Below are 19,194 nucleotides of genomic sequence, written 5' to 3'. Positions count from 1 at the left end.
AAAAGTTATATTATAATCCATTGGCGATTAAATAACGTTAAAAATAAATAGTTGAAATATTTTACGCCGATAATCAAGGAAATCAGTGGATTTATTGTCTCCTTCGATGAGACTTGAGAGTAAAAGGTTGTCTCAGTAAGACTTTGACTGGGTATGTTTATTGAATAAGTCCATTAGTAGTCAAGTAAATAGAGTGGAGTAGTGTTTGAAAAATCATTTAACTAAATTTCATCTAAACTCATTTGGTTTAGATAAAACGAAATTTTTTAATAAAATTGTATAAATATGTAATTGAAAAATTTATAAAAATTGTGAATTTCATAAAATATGTAGTTAAAATTAAATATTAATTTTGATTTAAATTTTTAGCTCGTGACAATCCAAAAAGGTTACATGTAACCAATCAAACCTATCAAATCGAGAATTTGTGCATCAATTATGACAATATTTACCAATCTATTATTTATTTATTTATTTATTATTATTTTTTTTGAACTTGGATTGATGTTATGAAAAACAAAGCGACGTGCAGCAATGCTCTTGATTTTATAGCACTTGATTCAACATTGCTTCTATGGAGGCTTAATGAAAAACTATATCCAATTTGTTATGCTAAGTAGTTTGGCTATAAATGTATAACAAAAATCTAATACGACCATGAATGATTATAAATCCAAAAATATGGTTGTCGACACGTCAGTTACATAAAAAGTGAATTTTATCAATCTTGGCTCATTTTTCATTTTGATCCTAGATTGATATCCCATACGGGAGTACTAATAGGCATTTTAAATAAAGATAAAATCATAAGAAACATCGAAATTCATCCGAGTCTGTTTGATAGTGATTATGAGAATTGATTTTCTGATCGTTAAAGAAAAAAGTGGGTCTCACCTGTAAGTGAAGAAGTTAAAAATGACGACTGAAATAGTGAAATAACAGTCAAAAAATTGATTTTTTTGTGTGAAAAATTGTTGCCAAACGGGGCTCAAAAATTCATATTTGCTATTGCTATATTTATATTGGGCGATACTCTCTCGTGTCTAAGTACTCCCAGCCAGTGATAATTTTTTGCTTCCCCATAATGTACCTTATTATTCATGTACTAGTAGAATTCACAATTATAGGTACTTAAAATTTAACTTAAAAATGTTACCAAACAAGACACTTACGAGAAACATTTAGTCCGTGGTTGGTTTGCCGTTTTCGACCCATTTTTCATTTTCAAAAACACATTTGGTCCGTCGCTTTCGAAAACGTATTTTCGAAAATGAGTTAAAATTTATAACTGTAAATGCGAAACAACTTTTTATCGTTTTCAGTTGGAAAAATTAAAAATCGTTTAAAAAATGAAAAAGAAAAATGGAAATCCAAACCAAAGAAATGAAAATGAGCTTTGTTCCTATCCCTGACACTTTCCTTGCATTTTCTTGGAAACCTCCCCTGCTACTTTACTTGGTAGTGGTTGACTTTGACGGAGAAGAAGACTTCGCTGCAATTTCTCTATTTAATCTTCACACTCTCAATCATCTCAACGCAAAAATCCCTTATTACTTTCATCTCAAAACCATATTCAACATCCATTTTGTTTTGGCTTTGAGAGTCTTTTTTCAGGTAAGTCGTTTAATGCCCCAGCCCCTTTTTTTTTTTTAATCGAGAAATTCATTAGAGATAAAATTACTGTAATTGCTAATCATTGATATCTGGGCTTGAACATCAAGTCATAAACGTAATGTCATTTATCGTGCCTTTTTGGATATTTTTTATGCATATCATGTTCATATTTGATCACTGTTAATGTATTTAAGTTTTCTTTTCTTTACTTTTCCCTTTAATTCACCCTAAGTAAATTATTTGGAACTTTGCTTCATTGTTAAAATTAATCTTGAATGTTGAAAGAGTGAAAATAAATAATTTGTAAAAGTCAAATTATTTTGTACAAAATTATATGTCAATAAATTTTAAGGAATCTAAGATGTGTATAAATACTTTCCTAACGTGTTACTACATACACATGGGCTAATGTGCATGCGCATCTATTATTGCACGTATACGAATCCTTTTTTTATACATAGGCTTCATTTCAATTTTCAACTCATATTGTAGATTGGCTTGAGCCACACAATTTCACTAGGTTATTGTACAAATCATGACATTTTGTTGCAATTTTTCTATCTAAAGGGGGCTTATTTCTTCATAAATAGAGTGATATGTTCGTGTATCACCCTTATATCGTACATATCTACATTTCAGTCGCCTGTCAGGGATCTCAGATGAGGGGCCCTGAGAGAGCTGCCGACGGCGAATACCATTGATGTATGATCCACACTAGATCTGATTAATTGCCCAGCCTACCTCCTCAACGTTCTTAGTTGTTTTCGGAGTATGAGTTTCTCCTCCGAACAATATGATAGAATTACGTTAACGTAATTTGTGCAGCGTAATGATATGATCAACAGGATAAAAAAATTCAATTCGAGCCACCGACTTCACGATGTTTCCTTAAAACGAATTTGCTGACTTCAAAGGTTTTAAATGCGTTCAGCAATCGTTTTTTAGGATAGAACGAATTTCGTCTTCTATAGAAACAGCATAGCAATCTACAGGAGTTTCAACAAACTCAGTGAAGTGTTTTCACTTCGAAAATAATATTAGAACTAGAGAGAGGGAGAATGAGTTTCAAAATAGACAACGTTTGTAATGAAAATGTTGTAATTATTCTTGCAGCGAGGTAGGCTATTTATAAAGTCGTTCCTGGCCATTCAAACATTTTTCAGAACAGTCGTCACTGTTCAGACAGCTTCCAAAACTTGAACAAACAGCTTAGTTTAATACTGCGTTTGTTAAGTCAGTTAACAGACCATCCAGACCAAAAAAATTATCCTAAAATAAACCAATAAAAATAAATTTCATTAACTACCCAAGAATTTGATTACTTACAATTTGGCCCAAAATTTTAAATAAATTTTGTACAAAAAGTTAATATAGTACAAGGACGCACTCGAACATGAACTGGACATGACTTGTTGTCAAGGACCGCAGCTTTACTTATCCCCTTGACACTATCGCAGCCGCAGTTTGCCCAACTTCGACCGCACATTGTAAACATTACTTCAAGTTTGAGTTGTAATTTTCTTTTCATTGTAATAGTTATTTCAGTTGTAAAATAACTCTGATATTGGTAAACGTTTAGTATGATTCCTCGTCTTTTAAACGTCTACTCCCGTCACTTAGGTTTTTGTTCAGAATGCTATTATATCCCCATTCAAAAATCTTTCAAGCTCACTGGTGTCCGCCCTCTGCACCAGCATTTGTAATTTTCTGCTTTCATCAATTGTAATGTTCAGTTTTCATCAATCAATGTTCAATTTACTTTCAATGTATTCAAATTCTCTATTGTAAGCTTTCTACAAAATTGCAATCAAATTTTCTTCCGTCCCGACGCGATCGAGAAAAGGCGGAAGGTAGTCTAGAGGAGCAGACTACTGCCGCACGGTGTTCCTTTCTGTGCCAAGAAGAAAGGCACTCCGTGAAAGTTGGTATCAGAGCTGCGGCTCACAACCCTCGATAAGAAAGCTATGGATCTAATTACATCCCACACTACTGAAATGATAGAGCCTCAAAAAAAGGGTACTACGAAACAGCGCGTGGATGCGCTTGATGAGACAACTACTAGGTTGTGCTATGCTATGGAAGGTCTCGAGGATAAAGTCGAGATGGCCGAATTCGAGATTCGTGAATTACACATCCAATTGGATGAAAGCCAAAGAGCTTCCGCAGCAACGGCTGAAGCTGCTGCAATCATTCCTGATCTGCAGAATTAAATGGAAGCGTTGAGAGCTCAATTGCGAGTACTCCAACGTGCGGTGGGCAATGGGCAAGCTTCCGTACCCGAGTATGCTCCTAGGCTCAGAATTCCTGAATCGTGTACCTACGGAGGGGCATGTGATGCGAAAGAAGTCGAAATCTTCTTGTTTGATATGGAACAGTACTTTCTAGCAGCTTCGATCGAAGACGAAGCTAGAAAGGTAACCACAGCTATCATGTATCTGGGTGGAGATGCAAATGGCGAACTAAATATTCTGACATTCAAGCCCACAAGATTCGAATTGATTCTTGGGATCTCCTCAAGGAAGCGATCAGATCGCAGTTTTTTCCGGAAAATGTCGAGTATCAGGCTCGAAGGGCACTTCGAGACCTGAAACACACAAGCTCTATAAGGGAGTATGTGAAATCCTTCTCAGGGCATATGCTGAATATTCGAGATATGTCGGAAAAGGATAAGCTCTTCACCGTTATGGAAGGGTTGAAACCGTGGACACGCACGGAACTTCAAAGACAGAAGGTTATTGATTTGAGCACGGCCATGGGAGCCGCTGAATGCTTGAGCGACTACCAAACAGAATCTAGAAAAGATCGACCTTCGGGGAGTAATCAAGCAATTGGAGGTGGTAACAGATCTTACAAACCCAACTTGAACCCAAATGGGAGAGAGCATTACTCTCAGAATAGAGAAGGACCCTATCAAAGCACCCGTGACTTTCAGGGAAACTATCATAATAGCCGTCAATGAAATTTTAACGGCAGCAACAATAACAACTGGAACAAAGGAAAAGCAACAGAGGGCCGAACTGATGTCACTCCCAAATTGAAGTGCTTTTTATGTGACGGACCTCATCGGGTGTCGGATTGTCCTCAAAAGCGAATGGTGAATGCATATTGTCAGTTAGCAAGTGGCGGCCCAAGTTCAAAGCAAGAGGCCCCACAGGCTAATTGTTATAATGAGACTGACTCTGAAGAGGATGAGGAAGTAGTTGGGGCATTTTCACATCGGTGTAACACACTGTCGCATTGGGTTGCAGAAAAGGATGATGTCCCATTGAAAGAGGCAAAGATGGAAGAAGCGAAGGCTCAAATTTGTAGGGCCAAAGGCTTAATGTACATTGATGTAAAAATCAATGGGAAGCCAATCAGGGCTATGGTGGATACAGTTGCTACACACAACTACCTTGCATGTACCGAAGTAGAGCGACTCGGACTTGTTCTAGAGTGGCGAAATCGGTGTTGATCAAAGCATGTCCTTTCGAGGGCCAATAGCTGGAGTGGCAAAATCGGTGTTGATCAAAGCATGTCCTTTCGAGGGAAGGACAAATTTATCTGAAGTTCAGATGGATGATTTCAAGCTTATTCTAGGATTGGAATTTCTTCGGAATACTAAGACAGCAATGTTGCCATATTTTGATTAGTTAATGATGATGGGTAATAAGTCGTGTATCCTCCCTACACAGGTTGGGAGGATGGGCGAGAAGAGTATCTCAGCCATGCAATTTAGTAAGGGTTTCAAGAGAAATGAACCCTCTTTTTTGTGCACTCTTCGATTAGAGGAGATTGAAGAAGCAAATGGTCCTATTTGAAAACCCGTTAAAAGGTTTATTCGGGAATTTGAGGATATCATGCCGGAAGAATTATCAAAGAAATTACCACCAAGAAGGACGATTGATCATGAGATTGAACTCATTCCAGGCGCCAAACCTCCCGCCAGGGCACCATACCGTATGTCTCAGCTCGAGTTTGAAGAGCTTAGGAAGCAATTGGGGGAAATGCTGGAGAGTGGAATCATTGTGCCCGCGAAGTCGCCATACAGAGCTCCTGTATTGTTTCAGAAAAAGGCCGATGGTTCTCTTAGAATGTGCTGCGACTATCGAGCCTTGAACAAGATCACTGTAAATAATAGCTATCCTATCCCACTGGTTGCGGATTGCTTCGATCGACTTAGTCGGGCGAAGTATTACACAAATATTGATCTTAGGTCCGGATACTGGTAAGTTCGGATCAAGGAGGGAGATGAAGCAAAAACTACGGTGATAACCAGATATGGAGCCTTTGAATTTAAAGTGATGTCTTTTGGTTTGACAAATGCTCCAGCAACATTTTGTACTATGATGAATCAGGTACTTTACGGGTTCTTAGGTGATTTTGTCGTGGTGTATTTGGATGACATAGTAATCTACAGCGAGACGTTGAAGGAACATGTCCAACATGTGAGACAAGTTTTTAATCGGCTACGAGAGAATGAACTTTATGCTAATCTGTCTAAATGCTCATTTGCTCATACATCTGTCAGTTTCTTAGGTCACATCATTGAACAAGATAAAATCCGCATGGATTCGAAGAAGGTTACAGCCATTAAAGATTGGCAACCACCAAAAACCGTACGTTCATTTCTTGGGTTATGCAATTACTATCGAAGATTTGTGAAAAGCTACTCAGAAATTGTACTGCCACTTACTGAATTGACAAAGAAGGATAAGGATTGGGATTGGTCATCCCAATGCCAAACTGCTTTTGAAAGGTTGAAGAAGTTCATGTGGACGAACCCGATTTTAGCCTTACCGGATATGACTAAACCATTTGAAGTTTATACAAATGCTTCAGATTTTGCCATTTTGCCCTTGGTGGAGTCCTCATGCAAGAAGGACATCCGGTAGCATATGAGAGCCGGAAGTTAAACCAGACAAAACGTCGTTACTCGGCACATGAAAAGGAATTGTTAGCAGTTGTCCATTGTCTCAGAGGATGGCGTCACTATCTGCTTGTGTCTCCATTTATTGTGAAGACAGATAACACTGCAGTTAGTCACTTCATGTCCCAACCAAAACTATCGAGCAAACAGGCTCGTTGGCAGGAATTCCTTTCAGAGTTCAATTTTATATTAGAGTATCGTCCCGGCTCTAGTAATCATGTTGCTGATGCTCTTAGTGGACGGGCCGATTTAGCTGCCATCTGCTCTGTAGCTGCTCTTTTAGGGAGTGCAGTCTCCACGAACAATAGAGACCAAATTCGGGCACTTATGGAGAAGGACTCGGCTACCCAATATTTGGTCGACCTTATCAAGCAGGGTAAAACTCGACAGTTCTGGCTCGATGGGGAACTAGTGAAGACAAAGGAAGACCACCTATATGTTCCTAAAGGTGGAGATCTGAGGAAATCACTAATTACGGAATACCATGACACAATTTGGGCAGGGCATCCCGGAGAGGAACGCACTTGTGTACTACTACAACGTGCATACTACTGGCCTCAAATACGAGACGACATTGCAACATATGTAAAGACTTGTCTTATTTGTCAGCAAGATAAGGCAGATCATCAGAAAAAGGCGGGCTTGTTGGAGCCCCTTTCCGTCCCAACCCGGCCATTCGAAAGTGTATCGATGGACTACATTATTGGGTTGCCAAAAGTTGAGGATTTTGGCACTATCATTGTCGTGGTGGATCGTCTATCAAAATATGCAACTTTCATTGCAGCGCCTAAGTATGTATCTGCGGAAGAGACAGCTCAACTCTTCTTCAAATATATTGTCAAATACTGGGGGCTGCCTAAGGACATCGTCAGTGATCGAGATCCTCGTTTCACTGGCATATTTTGGACTGAGTTGTTCAAACTTCTTGGTTTAACTTTGAGCATGAGTTCTAGTTTTCACCCACAATCTGACTGACAGACAGTGCGCTTCAATTCTATGCTAGAAGAATATCTTCGGCACTTTACTTCGCAGAAAAACTGGGTAAAACGTTTGGATGCGGTCCAAATTTGCTTCAATGCCCAAAAGAGCTCTTCTACCCATAAGAGTTCTTTTGAGATTGTTACTGGCCAACAACTGCTACTCCCTCATACAGTGGATATTGAACGAAGTACCAAATCCCCCCAAGTAAAGAACTTTTCTCAAGAGTGGAAACGAAATATTGAAATTGCTCGGAGTTATCTTGAGAAAGCTCAAAAACGGTATAAAAAGGCTGCAGACCTAAAGCGCTGTTTCATTGAATTCAATGTTGGAGATCTGGTAATGGTTAAGCTTCCCGACAGAAATGTTTACAAACCAACAAGAGGGAAAGACTCAAGATTGTCGCCAAAATACATCGGACTATTACCCATCGTGAAGAGAATTGGAAGAGTTGCATATAGAGTTGAACTCCCTTCATGGTGTAAAATTCACAAGGTCCTTCATGTTAGTGTGTTGAAGCCATTCTTTGCGGATAAGGAGGACGCATTTAGAAATGAGCCAAAGCGACCTGTATTTGAACTGAAGAAAGCTGGAAAGAAGGTTGCTGAAGCTATTCTTGACCATCGAATCACTCGAGCTTCTAGAAAAGATCATCAGGAGTACTTGGTTAAATGGATGGGATGCAGCAGCGAGGAGAATACTTGGGAAAGAGAAAAAGATCCCGGAGCCTTCAAATCATTAATTGAAGCATATCATGCATTGATGGCACCGAGGACGTCGCCAAAACAAATGGGGGAGAATGTGAAGGACTGCAGCTTTACTTAGCCCTTTGACAGTATCGCAGCTGCAGTTTACCCAACTTCGGCCGCACATTGTAAATATTACTTCAAGTTTGAGTTGTAATTTTCTTTTCATTATAATAGTTATTTTAGTTGTAAAATAGCTCTGATATTGGTAAACGTTTAGTATGATTTCTCGTCTTTTAAACATCTACTCACGTCACTTAAATTTTTGTTTAGAATGCTATTATAGGGGGTATTAGTCATTCAAAAATCTTTCAAGCTCACTGGTGTTCGCCCCCTGCACCAGCATTTGTAATTTTCTCTTTCATCAATTGTGATGTTCAGTTTTCATCAATCAATGTTCAATTTACTTTCAGTGTATTCAAATTCTCTATTGTAAGCTTTCTACAAAATTGCAATCAAATTTTCTTTTGTCCTGACACGACCGAGAAAAGGTCGAAGGTAGTCTAGTGGAGCAGACTACTGTCGCACGGTGTCCCTTTCTGTACCAAGAAGAAAGGCACCCCGTGAAACTCGAGCACGGCCACGGCCAGATGGCGACTGCGACGGCAAGTGCATGTGGGTTTATAACCGAATCCAATAGAATATAGGTCTCTCCCCCTCCAAAGACTATCTTTAGGGCCTAAACCCAATTTCCAAACTTCCATCGTCTAAACCATATCAAAGTTTTCTAACTTTCCTATGTGGGATAAGTGTTTGACAAATCAAATTCTTTACTAATTCAAAATTTCAAGTGGATTACTTTAACATTAAATATTTCATTCAATTCTAAATGATTTTTTTATAAATAAATATCACGTTAATCACCTCGTCGAGTAGAATATGAATATGCTAGGTCTCGTTAAAATTAAGGTACGTGTCCCACCAAAATTTGGGCTCAAATTTGACCAATTTCACCATCAATAACCACTTTCCAACAATCCTCCACATGAATGAAATATGTCGGCATTTTTCCTAACAACAACACCTGATATGTTTTTTTTGCGAATAAAATTGAAGAAAATTGAATAAAATTAAGATGCTAGGTCTCGTTAAAATTAAGGTACGTGTCCCACCAAAATTTGGGCTCAAATTTGACCAATTTCACCATCAATAACCACTTTCCAACAATCCTCCACATGAATGAAATATGTCGGCATTTTTCCAAACAACAACACCTGATATGTTTTTTTTGCGAATAAAATTGAAGAAAATTGTATCGGGATAAGTAGCCAAAGACTTTGAACTTTCCCTGGTATAATCTATCGGATTTACTTAGCCAATCAGTAGCAAGTTGTTTTGAATAGTCAGCCATTCATGTAAACCTAGACAATAGAAGTCACACAGTTCCCTTCAAACACAATTGGTTCTCACGTTTGTCCATTTTGGCTTTGGACACCTCCTAGTTCATGAGTATTTTTTAGAGAATTTATCTTCGCCTAATTCTCTTATAAGCGGTCCCTTCTCACCCATATAGGTGATCTCCATAAAGAGTAGTATGCTATACTCCACTTGAATGAATCAAGATATAGAAATCATTAAAATCGTAACTTAACCTATTTCACGGCAATTAGACACCGGCTCATCATGGGAATGGATAGGAGTAAAATCTTCCCAGAGCATATTAAGTTTTTCACAGTTCGATTGTTTTTTTGAACTTAGATATTGGGATCTCCAGTCAATTAGGTTAGGTTGGGTTGTCAACATGGAAACTCTTGATTATTTTATCGGTTTCACCTCATCCCCTTCGATGAACTTTTGGCTTGCTCTTTTATCAAACTTTTAGTTAGCGGGTCCGCAATATTCTCTTTTGATTTCACATAATCTATAGAGATAATATCAGTAGAGAACAATTCTCTAACGGTGTTGTACCATTGTATATAGCATTTTGTGCCCTACCAATTGCTAGTTGACTATCGCAATTGATACATATAACAGGCACATGTTTCGTCCACCATGAAATATCTTTTAGAAAGTTTTGTAGCCATTTGACTTCTTTCCAACTTTGTCTAACGCAATGTATTCATATTCCATTGTTGATCTAGCTATATAAATTTATTTTGAAGATTTTCATGATACTGTAGCACCTCCAAGTGCGAGGACATATTCACTTGTCGACTTGGAGTCTATAATATCTGATATCCAATTTACATCACCGTGTCCTTCAAGTACTCCTGGATATCTCAAACAGTAAAATCCAAAGTTTTTAGTATTATTAAATACCCTAAAACTATAACAATTGCTTTCCAGCGCTCAATGCTCATATTGCTCATATATTAACTCAGCCTACTAACTGAAATTGAAAAAGCAATATCAGGTCGAGTGTAGTTTATGACATACATTAAACTGCCAATAATACGAGAGTATTCCAATTGAGACCTACTATCACCATTATGGGAAGCAAGATGCATACTAGTATCTATAGGTGTTTTCATAGGAATAATATCATATTTCTTGAATTTATCAAAAATCTTCTCAATATAGTGTGATTGAGATAATATGAGGCCATCGGATGATCTTGAAATTGTAATTTCTAATATAACATTAGCCACATCTAAATTCTTCATTTCAAATTTACTTGTTAGCATCCTTTTAGTAGCTTGAATTATGATATCATTGTTACTCATAATCAATATGTCATCTACGTATAAACATACCATGACATCTATTTTAAGTGCTCTTGACATAAACACATTTATCACACTCGTTAATTTTGAAGCCATTTAACATCATAACTATGTCAAATTTTTCATGCCATTTCTTACGAGCATGCTTTAATTCATAAAGTGATTTAACAAGTCGGCACACTTTCTGTTCTTGTCCTGAGCTCACAAATCTTTCAGGTTGCTCCATATAAATTTCATCTAATTCACTATTCAAGAAAACTGTTTTAGCGTCTATTTGATGTATATCCAAACTATTCAGTGTTGCTATCGTAATAAGCATACGTATGGAAGTAATTCTTGTCACAGAAGAACATGTATTCTAGACCTTCCTTTTGCTTGTAGCCTTTAGCGACAAGTCTAGCTTTATATTTGTCAATTGATCTATCTACTTTCATTTTCCTCTTGAAAATTCATTTACACCCCAATAGTTTATTGCTGGGAGGAAGAGTATGGATTTATATTCAATTTCACTATGAACTTCTTTCCAATAAGAAGCTTCGGTCGATGACATAGCCTCTTTATAACTTTGAGGTTCATTTTTTAACAAATATGTTAGAAAGTCAGGCCCAAAGGAGGTTGACGTCCTAGTCCTCTTACTGCGTCTAGATTGTTCATTTATAGATTTTTGATCTATAACTTCTTCATTTTCACGAGATTTCTTTTACGAATTTGATTCACTTTGCATGTTATAAGGAAAAAATATTTTCGAAAAATGTAGCATCCCTCGATCAATAATCGGGTATTTTAGATTTATATATAATAAATTTGTACGCACTACAATGGTAGGCATAACCAATGAATACACAATTAATGGTTTTAGATCATATCTTAACCTTTTTAGGTTTAGGAACTGCTACCTTAGTCAAACATCTTCATGCCTTCAAATATTTATAGTTATGTTTTTGGCCTTTCCATACTTCATAAAGTATTTTATGCGTTTTTCGATATGATAATTTGTTAAGAATATAATTGGCTGAAAGCAAAGCTTTCCCCACAAGTTTTGGGATAATTCAGAACTTATTAATATAGTATTCATCATATCCTTTAATGGTCGATTCTTACATTCAGCAATACCATTAAATTGAGGAGAATAAGACGCGGCAGTTTGATAAATAATTTCGTGTTTCAAGCAAAATTGTTCAAATGGAGAATCATATTCACCACCTCTATCACTTCTTATAGCCTTAATCTTTTTACTAAGTTGATTTTCAACTTCTAACTTGTAGTGCTTAAACACTTCAATTACTTCATTTTTGCTTTTGAGTAAATACACATAGTAATATCGAGTACAATCATCAATAAAAGTTATAAGGTACTTATTACCACCTATAGTTTGAAAAAACTTTAAATCACATATATCAGTATGAATTAAATTTAGGGGTTCGGTACTTCTTTCAATAGAACGAAAGAGTAAACGTGCCATTTTGACTTCTACACATATATCACATTTATGACTGAGATCTAAATCGCACTTTGGTAATAAATCCAATTTGATTAATCTACGCAAAATATTATAGTTTACATGTCCTAATCGTTCATGCTAAATATTTAAACGACTCAACAAGTAAGAAGAAGATATAATTTTATTCATAATAGGAGGTGCAACGGTTATTACATTCAACTTAAAGAGCCCCTCATTTAGATAGCCCTTTCCTACAAACATATCATTATTTGTAAGTACAAATTTGTCTAAAACAAAAACTAGCTTCAACCCGTTCTTACTTAATAGGGAACCAGATACCAAATTCTTTTGAATATCAGGCATATGAAGAATGTCATTCAAAGTGAGCTCCTTTCCACTCGTCATTTTCAACACTATCTTTCCATATCTTTCAACCTTGGAAGAAGAAGAGTTTCCATATAGAGTTGTTCATCATGATCCATTACTTTGTAGGTAGAGAACACCATTCCTTAGTGTTTCCAACTAAGTTGCATTCAGAGACGACTATAGAAAGATTTATGTCTTGTACCTTATCAGAAACGTTTTCATGTTCTGTTACATTGGCCTGATGAATTTATCCCTTGACATTCTTTGGCTTTCGACAGTCCTTGGATCGATGCCCTACCTTACCGCAATTGTAACAGTTGCATTTGAACTTTTAGCAGTTTTTAAAGAATCAGTTTGCCCTCGTCTTGCTATCAACCATTTTGTAATTTAGAAAACGACCGACATGAATTTCTTCGTGTCGGCATCTTCAGTTTTGTACTTGGTGTCCAAAGATTTTCATAGTTCTTTTGTAGATTTTGCATTGCAGTACACATTATATAATGTGTTGTCCAATTCGTTCAGTACGTAATTTCTGCATAAAAAATCGAAATGCTTCAATGCATCAACCGCATCCAATTTTTCAATACCACTTTCTTTCTCGGTGTATGAATATGCATCTTCTTTAACTTTTTTTTTAAACTTAATGTTGTTAGATAAAAAAACACTTTCTATTGCCAACGCTTAAAATCTAACCCATTAAATTTTTCTGATTTTTCTTTGGTCGTATTCAGGAGCGTAGTACCGGAAGTTGCCATTTCTGAAACACAATCAGAAGATAATCAATAAGGAATTGAAATAGAATAAACCAGAATAAAAATTCGTTTTAAGATTGTTTTTTCTGGAGTATAAGTTTTTCCTTCGAACAATCTGATAGAATTACCTTAACGTAATTTGTGCTACGTAACAATATGATCAATTGAATCAAAAAAATCATTTCGAGCCCACCGACTTCACGATATTTTCTTAAAACGAATTTGTTGCATTCAAAGATGCAAAAGACGTTTAACAATCGTTTTTCAGGATAGAACGTATTTCATCTCCTACGAAAGCAATATAGTAATCTGCAGGAGTTCCAACTAATTCAATGTAAGTGTTTTTTACTTCAAAAATAATATTAGAACGAGGGAGAGAGAGACTGAGATTCAAAGCAAACAACGTTTGCAATGAAAATGGTATTATTATTCTGACAGCGGGGCAGATTATTTATAAACTCATTTGTAGCCATTCGAAGATCTTTCAAAACAGTCGTTAGTATTCAGACGACTCGAACAGACAACTTAGTTTACGGTCGACCACTTAGTCGGTTAAATAGTTGACAGTTTAGTCGGTTAACAAACGACTGTTTAGTCGGTTAACAGACCATTCAGACCAAAAAATTACCCGAAAATAATCCAATAAAAATAAATTTTATTAGGTACCTAAGAATTTGATTACTTATAATTTGGCCCCCAAAATTTAAATAATTTTTTTTTCAAAAAGTTAATATAGTACAATAATACACTTGTACCAGCACACAAACCGGACCGACAGCGGCAGCGCGCGTATGGGTTTATAACCGAACCCGATAAGATATAGGCTTCTCCTTTCAAAGATTATTGGTACACCTTGAGGCGTAAACCGAATTCCTAAACTTCTACCATATAAACAACACCAAAATTTTCTAACTTTCTTATGTAGAATAAGTGTTTAGCAAATCAAATTCTTCACTAATTCAAAGTTTCAAGGGGGTTACTTTGACATTAAATATTTCATTCAATTCTAAATGATTTTTGATAACTAAATATATCACATTAATCACCTCGTCGAGTAGAACACGATTATGTTAGGTTCCATTAAAATTAAGGTATGGATCCCACTAGAATTTGGGCTCGAAGTTGACCCATATCCCTATGAATAACCACTTTCCAACATTCTTGACATCCCATCTTTGTTTCTGTAGTCTTTTAGTGGACATTTTTGTTTTTCTTTATTCAAGACTACGGCAAAGTGAAATTTCTATATACAGATCATGTTTATTGGATATTATTACAATTTTCCTTGCTGTTATATATGTTGGCCTGTTCCTCTGTGTTTAATGTCAAGACTTAGGTATAATTTTCACTTTATACCTCTTCCCACTTTGAGAAGATAGCATAACAAGAAACTCGCTACTAAGAACTCGTTGTATTTGCCTAACAATGTGTGTTTGAAACAAAAGTTTGGCTTGATACGCATAGTTGTTTGATAAACTGATTTGTTTAGCAGCTTTAGCTTATACAAGTCTTAACCTTGTTCTTGTTAGTATCATTCAAATTAAGAAGGTGATTTTGTACTCAATATTGATTCATTCTTATGAAAAAATCAGGATTGAGAAATTGAAATTTCTGCATTCTACTGAACTCTGCCATACTGATCCAGTAAACACAGGTAATGTCAAATTCTGTTCATTGACCTAGTTCTCTTTTCTTTTGAAGTCATATAATGGTTGTAATTTTTGATTCAGGTATTGGACTGTAGCTCGTGGCTCAATTTTTTGACTGATAGCTGAGAAATAAGCATATTACGGGTTTTTTTCTAGAAGAGATACAGGGTGTGAAATGGCTGATGCAATTGTAGAATTTCTCTTGGTGAACTTGAAGGAGCTTCTACTTTACCATGTAGATCTGATTTCTGGAGTGAAGGATCAAGTCGAGTCTCTTCATAAGGAGCTTAGTTTGATGAAAGCGTTTCTCAAGGACTCCAGGGAGAAACGTAATGAATCAGAATATGTTAGGGAGTCGGTTAGACAAATCACCGCGGTTGCTTATAAGGCTGAGGATATCATCGACACATTTGTTGTCAATGAAGCATCTAAAAAGAGGAGAGGAGTGAAAAAAATGATCCCTGGATTTGGTAACAAAAATCTCCTTAATCTTGCGAAAGATATTGAATCCATAAAGACAACAGTGAAGGAGATTTATGATAAGAAAATGTGTGGAATTGAAAGCCTACAAAATGGAGAGCCTTCACGTAGAAGTGCGAGACAGAAAAGAGAGCCTTTTGTGGAGGATGAAAATGTTGTAGGCTTTGATGAGGAGGCTAGAACCATTATTGATCGCCTCACTGAAGGGTCAGAGCAGCTGGAAATTGTCTCAGTTGTTGGCATGGGTGGACTTGGTAAAACGACGTTGGCTAGAAAAGTTTATTCTGATCCCCGTATTGAATATCACTTCTATCTACGCGCATGGACATATGTTTCTCAAGAATACAGTAGAAGGGAAGTGTTTCTTGGCATTTTAGAGTCTCTAAATCTCAATTTCGACCAAATGTACAAAATGAGTGATGAAAAGTTGGCTGAGGAACTATGCAAACATTTGAGGAACAACAAATATCTCATTGTCATTGATGATGTGTGGACAAAAGAAGCTTGGGATGATCTTAGAAGAGCCTTCCCAAAAACTAAACTAGGGAGCAGGATATTGCTAACAAGCAGAAACACAGAGGTCGCTAAGCTTGCTGACCCTTATAGTCATCCTCATCATTTGCGTTTTCTGACTGAAGAAGAAAGTTGGGAGTTACTCTGCAGAAAGGTTTTTGGAAGAGGCAGCTGCCCTTCAGAGCTAGAGAACCTTGGAAAAATAATTGCCACGAAATGTTGTGGACTTCCTCTTGCAATTGTGGTTATCTCTGGGCTTCTTATAAAGAAAGATAAAAATCGTGATTGGTGGAGGAAGGTTGCTGAAAGTGTTAGTTCGTATGTTGCTAAAGACCCGAAGCAATGCATGGATGTGCTGGCACTAAGTTACAGACACTTACCAGAGCACTTGAAAATTTGCTTTCTCTATTTTGGAGTTTTTCCTGAAGACTATGAGATCCCTGTTTGGAAATTACTCAGATTATGGGCTGCAGAGGGATTTATACAAGAAACAGAACACGAAGATTTAGAGGATACTGCAGAAGATTATTTGGAGGATCTTGTTGATAGAAATTTAGTCTTAGTGGGGAAGAGGAGGGCTAATGGTCGAATTAAGACTTGTCGCATTCATGATATGCTGCGTGATTTGTGCCTGAGAGAAGGCAAGGATGACAAGTTTTTGCAGGTGATAAAATCCTCTGAACAAAATCCTTTTCTATCCACCCCATTCGAGAATGACTGTCGTCGGCTTTGTATCCATTCAAAGATTCTTGAATTCATTTCTTCAAAGCCTTCATATCCATATGTTCGCTCTTTCTTGTGTTTTGCTACAGAGGAAATGGATTTACCTCGGAGAGATACGTCATCCATATATGAAGCCTTTGAATTACTTAGAGTCTTGGATCTTAGACCCATCTGCTTTCCACTCTTCCCCAAAGAGTTAGATCACCTGGTTCACTTGAGGTTTATAGTCCTGTTTGGTCAATTTAAAAAGATCCCGTCACAAATTTCTTCCCTTTGGAATCTGCAAACACTCATTGTTAGAACAACATCTCGTGACCTCGACATTGAAGCGAATATTTGGAAAATGAAACAATTTAGACATCTTTATGTAACTGGCTTAAGTCGCTTAAGTGGGCCTCTTGCTCAAACTCGAAGGGACAACGAAGATCCTTTTGTGCGAAGTAATATTAAAACCATTTCTACTATTTTGCCTGATAGCTGCACAGAGAATGTATTGGCAAGAACTCCCGGTCTGAAGAAGCTTGGAATTCGCGGGAGGTTAGCTAAACTTATGGAGATAAGGGGAGGATCAAGTTTGTTCGATAATCTTTCAAAATTGGGCAAGCTTGAGACATTGAAGCTACTAAATGATACATATCCTGAACCTCCTGCCCATTGTGTAGTTCCAGGTCTTCCACAACATTACAAGTTTCCACCAAATTTGAAGAAACTAACTTTATCTGATACCTTGCTGGACTGGGGGCATATGTCGACGCTAGGAGTTCTGCCAAACCTTGAAGTGCTGAAATTAAAAGACAATGCTTTTGAGGGAAGTCACTGGAAGCCACTAGACGGGGGCTTTCGTCTGCTGAAGGTGTTGCAGATTGGAAAGACTAATTTGGTTCGTTGGGATGCATTAGGTCATCACTTCCCGAAACTTCAATCCGTGGTTCTTAAGCATTGTACAAGTCTTGTGGCAATTCCTTCTGGTTTAGGGGAAGTGTCTGTGCTCCAGAACATGGAACTATATTGGCCCACTAAAACTGCTGTGGTTTCTGCCAGAGTAATTCATCAGCAAAAGCTACAATTGCAGTCAAAGCAGCAACAAGTGAACAATTTGTTTAAGCTTGTCATCTATCCGCCAGACTGCTAGCGACTGCTTACATTACAGGTAAGCAAATGAACTCTTATTGTTATTCTTGTTTTCGAAGTTTGTCTACCTTTCTTGTTTCAGAAAACTCGTGGGAAAATTTCTTTACATTTTCTTTTCTACTAGTGGTGTTTACATTATGAAATCCTGCACTGATCAAGTAACAATAGTGGGAGATCTGGAATGAGTTAGAAATGACAGAAGTTTCTTTGGAAAAGTTTGCAAATTATTCTTTTCTGTCAAACTTTCCCCGCTTGCTACCAACCTGCCACATGATGTTGATATCCTAGATTTGCCAAGAATATCATTATTAATTTGTCATTCATGCTATGGAACTGGATTGAGTTGGTTTGAATAATAATGTTTTTTATGGAACTGGATTACTGGTGATCCCACTGGTTCAGCCTGATGAATCGGCTAGCAGAAAGAGTGGCTATCCAAACTTTCAATGCACAATATTTTAAGGGGAGAACGAAATACGAAAAACTTCTAATTTATGTGTAAGGTGTCACTTAGATTTATCATACGATGCAATTGTGCATTTTTCCATGATCTTTGTACAATTGGATACTACAAGAAGAAATGAAAAAATTGCGTGAACACCACGAGCAGAAAAGGTTCGTGAGAACTTAAATTTATTTTATTTGCTTTTGTTTGTGTTTTTCAGGTTGAGATTGTATCAGTACTCCTGAGGATTTCGGGGTGGTAGCTTACGTGTGAAAGACTACGAGGTTTCAATATATTTTCGTATTCTGAAAAAACAAAATGTCATTAATTGTTTTAATGTGTTGTGTGGAAAATTGTTGTGTGACGGAAATTAAATATTTCCAACAATTTTAGAATTTATTCTATGCATTGTATTTTATGATATTTATTTGTATGAATGAATTAAGGATTTCCAACAAAATTTGCTCAGAACACCTCTAACGTTGGTGTATTTGCCTGTTCAAATTGAGGCATTCAATTGACAGTATGGAAGACTCCCTGAATATTGCAATTTGAATTTTGAAATCATTCTTAAATATGACAATTGCATTTTTGTTGCTTTAGTTGTAAAGAGTACTTCGAAGGGGCAATTTGAAATGTTAAGAGATACATAGAAATGTATCGTGCTCTAGACCGTTCAAAGTATAAGTGTAAGAAATGTAGTGAAATATCTCAAAAATGTTGTATACACAATCTTGCTAAAATCGTTGTGATTTTATTTCGCTCGTATACGATAAAAAATTGA

General features: G+C 36.7%; 1 protein-coding gene across 1 annotated transcript; it reads left to right on the top strand.

Moving 5' to 3' along the window:
- Window positions 1-1,427: 1,427 nt before the first annotated feature.
- On the top strand, window positions 1,428-18,936 carry LOC111395397 (putative late blight resistance protein homolog R1A-10). Its single transcript, XM_023021370.1, has 4 exons — window positions 1,428-1,614; window positions 15,062-15,123; window positions 15,200-17,984; window positions 18,631-18,936. Exon 3 carries the CDS (start codon window positions 15,294-15,296, stop codon window positions 17,964-17,966), a length of 2,673 nt encoding a protein of 890 aa, XP_022877138.1. The 5' UTR covers window positions 1,428-1,614; window positions 15,062-15,123; window positions 15,200-15,293; the 3' UTR covers window positions 17,967-17,984; window positions 18,631-18,936.
- Window positions 18,937-19,194: the final 258 nt, after the last annotated feature.

This window comes from Olea europaea, chromosome 6, assembly GCF_002742605.1.
Source record: "Olea europaea var. sylvestris chromosome 6, O_europaea_v1, whole genome shotgun sequence".
Taxonomy (NCBI): Eukaryota; Viridiplantae; Streptophyta; class Magnoliopsida; order Lamiales; family Oleaceae; genus Olea; species Olea europaea.
This window is presented reverse-complemented; position numbering and strand designations above follow the sequence as displayed.

What these genes read in the sequence shown, in the direction of transcription:
- LOC111395397 (XM_023021370.1), top strand. Translation starts at nt 15,294, where the DNA reads ATGGCTGATGCAATTGTAGAATTTCTCTTGGTGAACTTGAAGGAGCTT.